Raw genomic sequence first — 14,589 nt, forward strand, 5'->3', positions numbered from 1 at the left:
GCATGGGTTCACCAAACCCTAGGTTAGTACGAGTTAATGTCTTACTTAACAGAATGTGCTCCAGGTATAGCACTGCAATCACGTACTAGTAACTTAAGCTCATCTTCTCCACCCTACTTCTATCCTCAAAAAAAGGTTAAGGAAAAAACCTTTAAGTAACAGGGTGATGTTTTTAAATGCTGATATGCAACAGGAGGTGTTAAATTCCCTGCCCCCCCCCCCCGTTGTATTTTTTTCAGCCTTACTAAGGTATAACCGACAAATAAAATTGTAAGACATTTAAAGCGCACACAGTGACGATCTGACACCCACGTTCACTGGGAAAGGGTCTGCTCGTCTAGTTAATGATCACGTCTGTCTCGTCACCTCACTCACAGGCACTTCTTTTGGTTAGAACACTGACGCTCTACTCTCTTAGCAAATTTCCGTTACACAATACAGTGTCACCAACTATAGTCATCATGTTATATATTAGATTCTCAAGTTCCTTGATTAAAAAAAGGTATCTAAAATTAAGAATTAAACAAAAGTTTTGCGAACATTTCAAGTTTTCTAAATTAGGCTTGCTGTAGTTGCCAAGTGCTGCCCAGGAACCCTTGAGGGACCCCGAGATCATTCACAAAATCACAACTATTTTCATAAATAGTTTCATAAGTAATACTCAGATAATTTTGTCTTTTTCCTCCTCATTCTATCACAAGAACACAGGGGAGTTTTCTCAGAGGCTTTATGGGAGATCTGATATCACAAAAGACTGAAGGTAGAACAACTATGAAATCCTATGTTTCTTCTCCCTACTCAGGCATTTAAAGAGATGCTCAACGTCTATTTTTCAAAGAAATAGAAAGTTATTTTTCAAAAAAATATATTACATGTGTTGACATGTAATAGCTTTACAATTTTTAAATTATCTTTCAAATTTATCAATTTTAATTTTTAATATGGTTACTCATGACGGAGTCCACATAAACAGAAGCTCTCAATTTTCATGAATATAGAGGCCCTGAGACTACGAAGCATGAATGGCTGCTCTCTAAGAATGGCACTCAATAGTTCCCGTAGCACCCGTCTACTCTTCAGTTCAAAATGACTTTTAGAACTTATATCAACACTGCTTTTCTCTTCTTAAATAAAAAAGCATCTCCCTATTTACTCTCTCCAAAATACAGAGTTCCACCACTTCTTCTCAAAGTTAAACTATGGAAAATAAAGTGTTAATCTCGGAATTTAATTATGCACTGTTAACAAAGAATAGTTCATTAAATAACATCAAAGATGGCACTCACTGTAACAAAGAATTTCATGGAGTCCTAAGAGTTCTATGGTTAAGTAGAATATCTTCAGTCAAGACTGGTTACAGAGAATAGATCTGAAGAAGAACCTCCAACTTAAAACCTCCGGAAGATATTTAATTGGTAACAGAAGATATTTAATTCATAACAAGGGGAGAGCTGGAGTATAAATGCAAAGTAACCTAGGACTGAATTTAAAGCACCTCCAGCAAATCAAAATTGGTAAACGATACTTAAGGGAAGATTCCAATTATAATGTCTTTAAAGGGAAATAAATTTCTCTTCCTAAATAAACAGATTTTCCGAATAAAGAGATCTCTTTAAAAAAAATCAGGAATATGCATAACATAATCTAAGGCGGCCTACATGATGTCTGTAAATCCTACCATGATTTGCATTAGGAAGCAGGAGGCGTTCAACAGGCTACATGTTTAAATTCAACGAGGTCTACCTGTGAATATCTTCATACTAAAAAACCAGGTAATTGCAACTCGACTTCCAACAGTTAACTTGATAAATATAAATCACCCATACAAACACATATCTGTGTGCATAACTCCAAATAATACTGCTACTGATTTTCAAAGACATATTTAAAGCTCAGAAAGCACAAAATAAAAACCCACTTTAAAAAAAAGCTATTCCGTACTTTAACCTGGGTTAAAATAATGTGCTGACCTGGGTTACCTGATATTCTTCCGTTCATCTCTTCTTTCATTATGAAAGTATTAATGAAAGGTGACCTTATGTTTTACTTTACTACTCAAAAACCTTCCATTGGAAGTGATTTTAGGACAAAGTCAGTTTACAAGTAACCTTCAGAGATGTTCAAAACCCAGGCTCTCAGGTAACATTAAATTATAGTTTGCAAAAATGTCATTCCCCCTGGGTACATTATGGTGAAAAAGACCACTACTTGAGGTTAATTATATACCCAGAGTTGAAATCTACAGAAAGGGGAACCCTGATTCTGAAAACACATGACATTTAATCCGTCTTCAGTTTCCACTCACACAGCGCAGTCCCCTGACACCCTTTAGAATTTGGATCTTTCAAACTTATCTGATGCCCATTATTTCTTCTTTCTGATTTCATTATGTCAATCCATTTCTTGAAAATCAAAATAATCAGAAACGGTTTTCCCTGAATAAGGAATTTTCTCCACCAAAACAATGTCCACATGGCCCGCCTCTGTCCTAATAGCAAATACCAAATCTAAATTGTCAGTAATAAAGGAAACGTTAGGTTAGTGCTAGCCTGTTAATTTAATGGGGCCATTTTTCACAAAAATAGAGATACGCATTGCAAAATGCTGAGTATATGTCTTAGTGAAAGTGATTCAGCATAAGCAGTGTGATGATAGCACCTGTGAAGGTTCATCAAGCTGTCGTCTCAGTCTCGATACCACCCTTTCTCTATTCTGTGATGCTAAGGCTGGGATAACGCCAATTACATTCTGTTTAGCCAGCTGGCTTCCTCTTAGATTCTGCCAATACCAGGCATTAGAGGAGGGCTGAAAGGCAGGAGGAAGAAGCCTTGCACTGCAGCGGGTTCCATTTTCCAGCTCTCAACCCAGAATCAGAACCAGCTTCGTCGTACCTCGCAGAGGTACCATCACCAACTGTGCAAGGCTCTTCCTCTGAGCAACTGGGTTCTGATAACCCCAACCTCCTCCTTTTGCTCCCAGCCATCAGGGGTAATCACTATATGTTCCTTTTCCTTTCCTGTATTTGAAATTCTCTATGCTAAAATAACCGGTATGAGTCCTGTTTTCCTAATTGGACCCTAAAAACTACTCTAAAATTTTTATGAACATCGCTCATGTCTCGATTTTCTATGGAAATGTACTATCTACACTGATTCAACAAGAGACAAATAATAAAAAAACCCAAGGGTTTTCAATACCGATTAAGGTATGATGATCACTTGAGTAACAAAGGCAATGTCTGCTGGATTCAACCTACACTTCTACAGCCTTCTAGTTGTTCTTCCTTCCTATAATGTATTTTCCTATCACGTTTTTAAAATTGCAAACATGGTACTTCACTGATTATACCCTTTAGTAGCTCTCCACTGCCTTTACATATAGTTCATATTCCCTGGAAAGGCAGAGAATGCTTTGTAATCCGGCCCCATTTCTCTCTGTAACCTGAGCCCCTGCCATTCTTCCACACCATCGAAATCCGTGTTCTGCAAACATGTGGTGTTATTTCATACTTCTACGTCTTTGTAGGTGCTGTTCCTTTTCACGCTACACAAATTCCAACCTCTTCCACTGCGTGGGTTAAAGTCAGTCTGTTGGCCAGCACACCTTCCTCATCCAGGCTGCAGCTCCCCTCTTGAGGGCTCCCCAGCAACATTAACATGCATCATTTTAATGGTTTACTTTTCAGTCTCCACCATAGGTCCAAAAGATCCTTTAAGATGGGCTACATTTTCTCAGTTCTATACATCAACAACCTAGCGTATGCCTGGGAAATTGAAACCTTATTTTTGAATGAATGTATTAAAACTTTTGTTTGAACCTTGACTCTAAAAAGTTCAACCTGCGTAATAGTTAACTTCATTAACAATTACTTCATTTTTAGAAATACCTACAATTCCTCACTGGGTTTCATGCCTTTCAGGAGAGGGACCTCTATGTCACTAGTGTCTTGTAGAGTATGTAATACAAGTAGACACTCAATAAATTTATAGAATTTTTTTTAACAGAAGTTTATAGATTATGAAAAGCAGCAGCTCAAGTTAAGCCACAAGTTTCACAACCTAGAGTTCTGTGTATCTCAAATATCACAACGGTAAATTCTGCTCCACAGAGGAATGCAAACAATATTATTTCTTGGTGAAACAACACCACGATGGCATATTTGGACCACGCTCAGTTCGAATAATAAGGCCAGCTCATTAGTTCAAGTGCATTAAGAAAAGATCAACTTTGATTTAAAAACAATTTTTTTTGCAATATATTCCAAAAACACAAAATTGGGCATGTTTATATACTTACTGCATCTGAAGTTTTGCTTGGATTACTGCTTGGATTAGAAGAATGTGAATTTGAACTATGAAGAGCACTGTGGTTGTGTGAATTTTCTTGGGGAGAGTAACTGGTCCCTTAAAAAATAAAAAGCAAAGTGAATTATAAGTCATATTTGATGTTTGCACTGGTTTCTATCATAATACAGATCACTGTATATCACTAACTCATCATTGCAAAACCTCATTTTTATCATTTCTAGCAACTTGTAGCTTTTTATAAAATAAAAGTTCGAATAAAGACACAACGTACATAGAGAAAAAGGCAAAAAAATTCAACTGACAGAGAACTAGAAGTCACAGTTATCCAGTACGTTTTTGCAATTATTTTTCAACTTCTTAAACAGTTTCCACACTTGCTCTTTTAAGTTTTGCCAAATTTCAACTAAAACAGTACGAAGTTTTCACAAAGTTAAGTTCCAGGAAAGGTGCCTGCTTTCAAGATGATGAAGATGGCATCATATCTCCTCACTACAGGACCAACTCTTCCTAAAAACTGCTTAAAAGTAATTCATGAGTTTTATGAATAATCTACACGTCTCAGAGACCATCGGGGATGATGGTTTCTACTGTCTTAAGAAAAACCAAGATATAAATACCCACACTTGATTAACGATACAAAAAGGTCCACTACAAAAATCTAATTGTTAGTCCTTCAATTTCATTCCATGTATTTATTTTTCAGCATCAAGGTAACATAATTCAACTCCCCACACCCAAAAATGAGCTAGCAAGTGGTATGGAGGCTACAAGACAATGAACAAAAACTGCAAGTGGGAAGAGCACTTTAGATGGTCCAGTGGTCCTGGAAGTTAATTAGCAGTCAGAACCAGAGCTGTTATGAGAAGAAAGGAATGAGAATTAACCATTTCAATCAACAGGAACAACTACAGGCCTACCTCTGTTTTACTGGGCTTTGCTTTATTGCGCTTCAGTTACTGGGTTTCTTACAAATCGAAGGTCTGCGGCAACCTTACATCTATCAGCGCCGTTTTTCCAACAGCACTGGCTCACCCCGCGTCTCTGTGTCGCAGTTTGGTAATTCTCGCGGTATTTCAAACTTGTTCGTGTTACTCTATTTGTTACAGCAATCCGTGGTGAGTGACCTTTGAGTTGCTACTGTAACTGTTCTGAAGCACCACCAACCACCTCCACTGCCCCGCCTCGGGCCATGCTCTTCCCTGAAGCACAGCAATGCTGAAATGAGGCCAGTTAATAACCCTGCAATGGCCTCTCAGTGCTCAGTGACAGAAAGAGTCACACGTCTCTCTCTCTGAGTGAAAAGCCAGACACGGTGAAGCTCAGTGAGGAAGGCTGTTCGAAAGCCAAGACGGGAAGCAAGCTGGGCCTCTTGCACCAAACAGTTAGCCAAGCTGTGAATGCGAGAGAAAAGTTCTAGAAGGAGAATAAGAAGTGCTGCTCCAGTGAACACATGGAAGAAAGAGCAACAGCCTTAACTGCTCATGTGGAGAAAGTTTTAGTGAGCTGGACAGAAGATCAAACCAGCCACAACATTCCCCTAGGCCAAAGCCTAGTCCAGAGCAAGGCCCCAACTCTCCTCAATTCTACAAAGGCTGAGAGAGGTGAGGAAGCTGCAGAGAAAAGTCTGAAGCTAGCAGAGGTTGGCTCATGAGGCTGAAGGAAAGAAACGGTCTCCATAACGTCAAAGTGCAAGGTGAAGCCACAAGTGCTGATGTAGAAGCTGCAGCAAGTCACCCAGGAGATCTAGCTAAGATCATTCATGAAGGTACCTACATTCAACAGATTTCCAATGTAGACTGCAAGAGCCTTCTGTTTCATAGAGAGAAGTCAATGGCTGGCATCAAAGCTTCAAAGGACAGGCTGACTCTCTCAGGCGCTAAGGCAGCTGGTGACTTGAAGTTGAAGCCAATGCTCATCTACCATGTGAAAATCCCAGGGCCCTTAAGAACTCTATGCTAAATCTATCTACTCTGCCTGTGCTCTGTAAATGGAACAGCAAAGCCTGGATGACAGCCCATCAGTTTATAACATGGTTTACTGAATATGTTCAGCCCACTGCTGAGACCTACTGCTAAGAAAAAAAGATTCCTTTCAAAATATTACAGCTCACTGACAAGGCACCTGGTCACCCAAGAACTCTGATGGAGATGGACAAGATTCGTGTTGTTTCCATGCCTGTTAACACAACATCTATTCTGCAGCCCGTGGATCAAGGCTCACTTCAACTTCCTGTTCTTTTTTGAGAAATATATTTCATAAGGCTATAGTTGCCACAGACAGTGAGTCCTCTGACTGATCTAGGTAAAGTGAATTGAAAACCCTCTGGAAAGGATTCACCATTCTAGATGCCATTAAGAACATTCATGATTCACGGTAAGAGGTCAAAATATCAACATTCACAGGAGTTTGGAAGAAGCTGATTCCGACCCTCACGGATGACTTTGAGGGGTTCAAGACTTCGGTGGAGGAAGGAACTTCAGACGTGGTGGAAACAGCAAGAGAACTAGAAGTGGAGCTGAAGATGTGACTGAATTACTGCAATCTCATGATAAAACCTGAATGGATGAGGAACTGCTTCTCACGGATAAGCAAAGAAGGTGGTTTCTTGAGAGGGAATCTACTCCTCGTGAAGATGCTGTGAAGGTTGTTTGAAATGACAACAAAGGGTTTAGAATACTCAGTAAATTTAGTTGATAAAGCAGCAGCAGGGTTTGAGATCATGGATTCCAATTTTCAGAAACAGGGTTTTTTTTTGTTTGTTTTAACATCTTTATGGGAGTATAATTGCTCTACAATGGTGTGTTAGTTTCTGCTTTATAACAAAGTGAATCAGTTATACATATACATATGTTCCCATATCTCTTCCCTCTTGCGTCTCCCTCCCTCCCACCCTCCCTATCCCACCCCTCTAGGTGGTCACAAAGCACCGAGCTAATCTCGCTGTGCTATGTGGCTGCTTCCCACTGGCTATCTATTTTACATTTGGTAGTGTATGTATGTCCATGCCACTCTCTCACTTCGTCCCAGCTTACCCTTCCCGCTCCCTGTGTCCTCAAGTCCATTCTCTACGTCTGCATCTTTATTCCTGTCCTGCCCCTAGGTCCTTCAGAACCATGTTTTTTTTTTTTTTTTAAGATTCCATATATATGTGTTAGCATACAGTATTTGTTTTTCTCTTTCTGACTTACTTCACTCTGCATGACAAGACTGTAGGTCCATCCACCTCACTACAAATAACTCAATTTTGTTTCTTTTCATGGCTGAGTAATATTCCACTGTATATATGTGCCACATCTTCCTTATCCATTCATCTGTCGATGGACACTTAGGTTGCTTCCATGTCCTGGCTAGTGTAAATAGAGCTGCAATGAACATTGTGGTACATGACTCTTTTTGAATTATGGTTTTCTCAGGGTATATGGCCAGTAGTGGGATTGCTGGGTCACATGGTAGTTCTATTTTTAGTTTCTTAAGGAACCTCCATACTGTTCTCCACAGTGGCTGTATCAGTTAGTTTACATTCCCACCAACAGTGCGAGGGTTCCCTTTTCTCCACACCCTCTCCAGCAATTACTGTTCGTAGACTTTTTGATGATGGCCCTTCTGACAGGTGTGAGGTGATACCTCTCACTGTAGTTTTGACTTGCATTTCTCTAATGATTAGTGATGCTGAGCATTCTTTCATATGTTTGTGGGCAATATGTATATCTTCTTTGGAGAAATGTCTATTTAGGTCTTCTGCCAGGGGCTTTTTTAATAGGGACTAGATTTTACATTCTATGAAACAGATTTATCTAGAACACTTAGCAAAACTAACAACTGTAACTTAAAAAAAAGAAATGAGGAGGAAAAGGAATTTAGAAGTGGATCAAGAAGTCTCTTCCATTAAAAAGATGGGGACTTCCCTGGTGGCGCCGTGGTTAAGAATCCACCTGCCAATGCAGGGGACACGGGTTCGATCCCTGCTCCGGGAGGATCCCACATGCTGCGGAGCAACTAAGCCCATGTGCCACAACTACTGAGCCCGCGTGCCGCAGCTACCGAAGCTTATGCACCTAGAGCCCGTGCTCCGCAATGAGAAGCCCACGCACGGCAACAGAGAGTAGCCCCCGCTCTCCGCCAACTAGAGAAAGCCCGCGCGCAGTGACAAAGATCCAACACAGCCAAAAATAAATAAATTAAATAAATTTTTTTTAAAAAGACGGAAGTTAGGGGATGCACACAGAATAGAATGAACAAGCACTGTGAGCTCAGAATGAAGTCACGGCACGGCAAGAGCAAAGGCAATGACCAGGATTTCATCTTGGATGGGACCCAATTTACTGGGGAAACCAGAAGCAGATTCACATCCAAAAACGCGAGTGATATGACTAAAGACAAAAGGGGGTTAAGTGCCCAGCAAATTGTAGCTGATACAAGAGAGGAAATTTCCCAGCAAGACCACTGCTTGAGATGCCTGACAGTTTCTTCATCATCTACTTACTTTTAAATTTATCTTGCTGGATGGTATGTATTTATGTAAAACACCCTAAACTTGTTTTTACTACAGTAGTCAATGAATTCTTCAATAAACACTGTAAGAATGAACACGACTGAAAGAAGAAATCAGTCAAGAATAAGCTCACGCATACGGGAAGGTTAGCACGGAAGCTGAGACTGCGGTCCTCAGAAAAGCCTGCTTGCAGAGTTGGTCCCTGGCTGGCACAGTGACTCTTCAGGAGGAAGAGCTGCCACAACAGTAACTGCCAAGGGTGGCTGACTGCGGCTCAGCCGTCGTGCAGACGATATGCTTTATGCTGAACACCTGCTTTCCTACTGGGAACCCAGACTTCTGGTGAAAACGAGGCAGAGATGCCTACCTAAGAACCCAAATCCAATAAAAACCTTGGGTACTAAATCTCTAATAAGCTTTCCTGGTGGACAACATTTCACCAGTGTTGTCACAATTCACTGCTGGAGGAATGAAGCGTCTGCTTGTGTGACTCCACTGGGGCAAGATTCTTAGAAGCTTTTTGCGCCTGGTGTCTTCCAGGTTTTGCCCCAGATGCCTTTTCCCTTTGCCGACTACATTTTGTATTCTTTCATGGTTCGTAAGTCATAGCCATGTTAATCAAGGTCCTATGACTCCTCTTAAGAGGATCACCAAACCTGGGGGGTGGTATGAGGACCCCATCACATTCAGTTACAAAGAAAAATCAATACTCCAAATTAGACTTTAAAGAAAATCTCTGCTCTATGGCAAAATCTGCACTTTTCAGGTGTAACTCATGAATTTTTTTTTTTTAAATCAAGCTCTACAGCTGCATGCAAATAAAAAAGAAACAGTAATATGGACTACTAGAACACCATATACACTACGAGTTGAGATTTCCACGGAAATTTCCATAAATATGTTGGCAATGTTGAAGAAAAGGCCGATATTACTGACTGAAATGATCCCCAGAGCAGTTCACTGAGAAGCCTGAGTTAGATGCCCTGACATTTATTTGCATACGTTCTTGAGCAAGATGTAAGTCTATGAGATTAAAGTGCCACACAAAAGATTTCTTAGAAGACATGATAGGGAGAGCACTCTATAAGCCTAAGATTGATTAGAAATGAAATCTATTGATCTCTCATGAGGTTAAGATACAGGAATTCACTTTAGTGTTAGTCTTCATATCCATGAAAATTCAAAAAATTGACAAGCACCCAATTAATTAAGCTCTTAACCTCTGAAGAAATGACGTGTCTTCCACCAGCCTGAGAGATGTTATCGGATAGTTTTCAGGTCTACTCTCAGTGCTTTCAGAGGGCATGACGTAACAATTAGAAACCGTAAGCATCAAGGCACACTAGCATAAGACTTTATAATCAAGAGAAAAACGGCATCAGCTGTTAAGAGGAAAGTCATTTTCAGAAACGGGAGCTTTCTGAATGGGGACTAGACTCCACATTCTACGAAACAGATTTATCTAGAACACTTCGCAGAACTAACAACTGTTAACTTAAGAAAGAAGTGAGGAGGACTTCCTTCCCTGGCGGTCCAGTCGTTAGGACTCGGTGCCTTCACTGCTGAAGGCGCGGGTTCTATCCCTGGTCGTGGAACTGAGATCCCAGAAGCCACGAGGTGTGGCCAAAACAAAAGGAAAAAAAAAGAAAAAAGAAGTGAGGGGCAAGAGTGAGATACAGATATTTTACTGCAAGACTAGGAATAAACTCACATTCCTAAGGAACCAAACGAAGTGAAAGGTGTTACAGGAAGCATGATGAAGCCGGCAACAGAGCTTTGGACCAGCGCCACAAGGATGCACTTAGAACTGCCAGCAGAGCAGCTCTGCCTCTGAGGATCGGGACCAGGATAAGCTGAACAAACGTAACTCTCCATTGAAAAAGCTACAGTTTATATTATCTTCCAAAGCACTGGGGCGGGGGGAAGGGAGGCATTAAAAGCACTGAGGCTTTTAATTTCTCCATGTAGTTCTTTCCAACATGAAGTAACATGCAAGCAGGAAAACAAGGTCAGAGCAATGATTACGGTTATGATTTTCTACAGCCGTACCTTAAAGTGCTACAAAACAGTGCTTCTTTGAAAACTCCTATTTTATCTTAAAAACTCACATAAACTGTTATGTCCTATCCCATGATGGATGGATTTGTATGTTTCAGGATAAGAACAGAAGGGTTTTTTTTTTTTTTTTTAAGTAGTAGTAGTAGTAGTAGTATAACGTAGAGTCTAAAGCTGAGAGAAAGAATAAGTGATTTGAGGATGGTAACATATCCAAAGAAAAGCAGAGCCATGCATAAAACCTGAACTCAGATTTTCAATGCTAAATCCAGAGATTTACATACATATATGCTGGTGAGAGATCATCTCATAGATGCTGTTTGGCCCAACAAAGTAATGGAAGCAAAAACTGTTTCTATGTCTGGTGCCCTAAAAAAAATTATGCTTTCTTTACATTACCAAGAAAAAGGCTTGCTACTTTAAAGAAAAAGAAATTATCTCCTTGAGTAAAGTAGAAATTGTGGCTAAGTGGAATAAAATTGGTTTTAAGCAATACACATTTAAACCAACCTTAAAAAATTAAAGTTAAGACTGATGAAACAAGTTTTCAAGACTTCTAAGAAAGGGATACTACTGAGAATTACTTGGGGTCTTGCTTTTGGGAGGGGGCAAAAGGCGGGGTGGGGGGGGCGGTTTATGTTTATCCTTGCAACTTGATCGACCTACAGGAGTGGGCAAAGTTCTCCTGTCCCGAGCTCCAACCCAAGGCAGACATGAAAAGGAGATGTGGCAACATGACTGGATGCTAGTATCACACGAGAACACAAGGATCCAACCTGCTGGGTGTGTGGTGCAGCCATACCACTTAAGTACTGTCTACGGCTACTTTTGCTCTTTTCACTGTGGCAATGACTATGTGGACTGGAAGACTAGAATTTTTACTATCCAGCCCTTTAAGAAAGAGATTGCTCACGTGAAAGAATGCTCACTTCACTAATCATCAGAGACATGAAAATCAAAACTATAATGACATATCATCTCACACCAGTCAGAATAGCCATCATCAAAAAATCTAGAAAAAAATAAGTGCTGGAGAGGGTGTGGAGAAAAGGGAACCCTCTTGCACTGCTGGTGGGAATGTGAATTGGTACAGCCACTGTGGAGAACAGTATGGAGGCTCCTTAAAAAACTACAAATAGAACTACCATATGACCCAGCAATCCCACTACTGGGCATATACTCAGAGAAAACCACAATTCAAAAAGAGTCATGTACCAAAATGTTCATTGCAGCTCTATTTACAATAGCCCGGAGATGGAAACAACCTAAGTTCCCATCATCGGATGAATGGATAAAGAAGATGTGGCACATATATACAATGGAATATTACTCAGCCATAAAAAGAAACGAAATTGAGCTATTTGTAATGAGGTGGATAGACCCAGAGTCTGTCATATAGAGTGAAGTAGGTCAGAAAGAGAAAGACAAATACCGTATGCTAACACATATATATGGAATTTAAGAAAAAAAATGTCATGAAGAACCTAGGGGTAAGACAGGAATAAAGACACAGACCTACTAGAGAATGGATTTGAGGATATGGGGAGGGGGAAGGGTAAGCTGGGACAAAGTGAGAGAGTGGCATGGACATATATACACTACCAAATGTAAGGTAGATAGCTAGTGGGAAGCAGCCGCATAGCACAGGGAGATCAGCTCGGTGCTTTGTGACCACCTGGAGGGGTGGGATAGGGAGGGTGGGAGGGAGGGAGACACAAGAGGGAAGAGATACGGGAACATATGTATATGTATAACTGATTCACTTTGTTATAAAGCAGAAACTAACAAAAACATAAAAAGTAAAATAAAAATAGAAAAAGTCTGTTGACTCCTGGACTGGACAATATTCATCTGAGACAGATAGTTAACATAACAATGTAAGATGCTGCCTTCTTCCCTGACAGAATTTTCACTATTTAAAAGGCAGAATAGGGCTTCCCTGGTGGCGCAGTGGTTGAGAGTCCGCCTGCCAATGCAGGGGACGCGGGTTCGTGCCCCGGTCCGGGAAGATCCCACATGCCGCGGAGCGGCTGGGCCCGTGAGCCATGGCCGCTGGGCCTGCGCGTCCGGAGCCTGTGCTCCGCGGCGGGAGAGGCCACAGCATTGAGAGGCCCGCGTAACGCAAAAAAAAAAAAAAAAAAGGCAGAATAATCCCTCCTACTTGTCACCCTCTAAACTTCAGAAGGTAGATCTTAAGGGTGAGAAGGATATAACCTAGAGTCTGAGAAAGATGGAGTCCTAAGAGAGTACTATGGGAAATGGACCCCAAAAATGTAGCAAAACTCACCTAACTCAGCAAGAAATGGGTGTTAAGCAATTAGACTGCCCTCACGTTTAGAAAAAGGGAACTTGGATATTAGGGGCAAGTGGGAAGTCTATACAAACAAACAAGGCTGGGAAACGCAAGCAGCTTCTTTAAAGGTGAAACTAGTTGCCACTGTACCCAGGGGCAAAATACTATGGCATCTGTGTCCTTATTCAGAACAAGACAACCACTAGAATTCCCTACTACATCCTCAGACTCAGAAATTAAGTCTTAATGCCTTCTCCAAGAAACTGGAAAGAACACGTAAGGTACACCTATAATGATAATGAAAGATTTCAAGTACATCCACCACCCCAAACTGCTATTCAAACTAACACAAGCAGGTAGCAGGCATGACTAAGGTTCAGTAGTGGACCTCGAACTTCAGTCTATTAAAAAACGTCAAATTCAAAGTTGAATTTCACAGAGATTGTGATTCACACTATACGAGACGGGACCTCAAGACCTGAATTATAAATAGGCACTCCCTCTGTCAAAATGGTTTTGGTGGTCCGTATGCACTTTATTCCAAGTGTCCTCCTCTCATCACTTCAAACCAGAGACCACAAATATTTAAAAATAAAGGGATTTCACAAAGGATGTCATGTATCTGTAATGGGTATTTCCGCCATAACGTAATAAATGTTTTCCTGAAAAACCTTAAACTCTGCAAAACTGCACACTTAAAGTTTTATGGGAAAAACAGGGTAGAAGCAAATCACTCGAAACTACGCAACTTTACCAGAGCACTAAGCAGAGCACTAACAAAAACCTGAACGGCACAGGCAAGCAGCTCAGCATGGTTGCAGACTGCTTCAGGGGATACTAAATTGCTGGGGTTGAGAACATGGAAATGAAATTCTGAGCATTGAGGCTACAATCCAAATAGACAGAGAAGAAAAGTGCAACTTGCCACAGAGGGGGAGCCATGCAAGACGAGGGGAACAGACTTGAAATGTTCTTTAGGGGTCCTGCCTGTACAGCTAGTTGAGGGCTTTTTCTTTCTATTTGAAGGTTATAACCTTAACTCCTACTATCTTGATTTGCACTGCCTAGAAAAAAAAATTCATGTATGAACCAACACACAACTTCAGTTTATACTGATGCCATTCACCAACTGTATATGAGCTAACTGGTGGTGAAAAGCAAAAGTTGTAGCTAACCAGACTTTCTCCTGGGGAGAGGGGAAACACATAAGATGACGTGTCAACAATGGGCTGGCAACCTGACAGTCCCCTGTAGGTGAGTTACTCCCTACAGATCTGCACCATCCAAATGACAGCCACTGGCCTACACACAGCTCGTGAGCACATGACACGCAGCTCCTCTAAACTGAGATTTGCCATTATGTGTAAAATACACACTGGATTCAGAGACTTAGTACAAAAAAAGTGTAAAATAGCACATTAATACTTTTATATTACATAATA

General features: G+C 40.7%; 1 protein-coding gene across 2 annotated transcripts in view; it reads right to left on the reverse strand.

Moving 5' to 3' along the window:
* WAC (WW domain containing adaptor with coiled-coil) overlaps window positions 1–14,589 on the reverse strand; it is an 83,383-nt gene that overhangs the window by 31,783 nt on the left and 37,011 nt on the right. For both annotated transcript variants that reach the window (XM_065871492.1, XM_065871491.1), the window contains exon 4: window positions 4,297–4,403. In XM_065871492.1, the coding sequence (XP_065727564.1) occupies window positions 4,297–4,403 (107 nt within the window). The remainder of the gene's footprint in view (window positions 1–4,296; window positions 4,404–14,589) is intronic.

The sequence above is a fragment of the Phocoena phocoena genome, chromosome 2 (genome assembly GCF_963924675.1).
Source record: "Phocoena phocoena chromosome 2, mPhoPho1.1, whole genome shotgun sequence".
Lineage (NCBI taxonomy): Eukaryota > Metazoa > Chordata > Mammalia > Artiodactyla > Phocoenidae > Phocoena > Phocoena phocoena.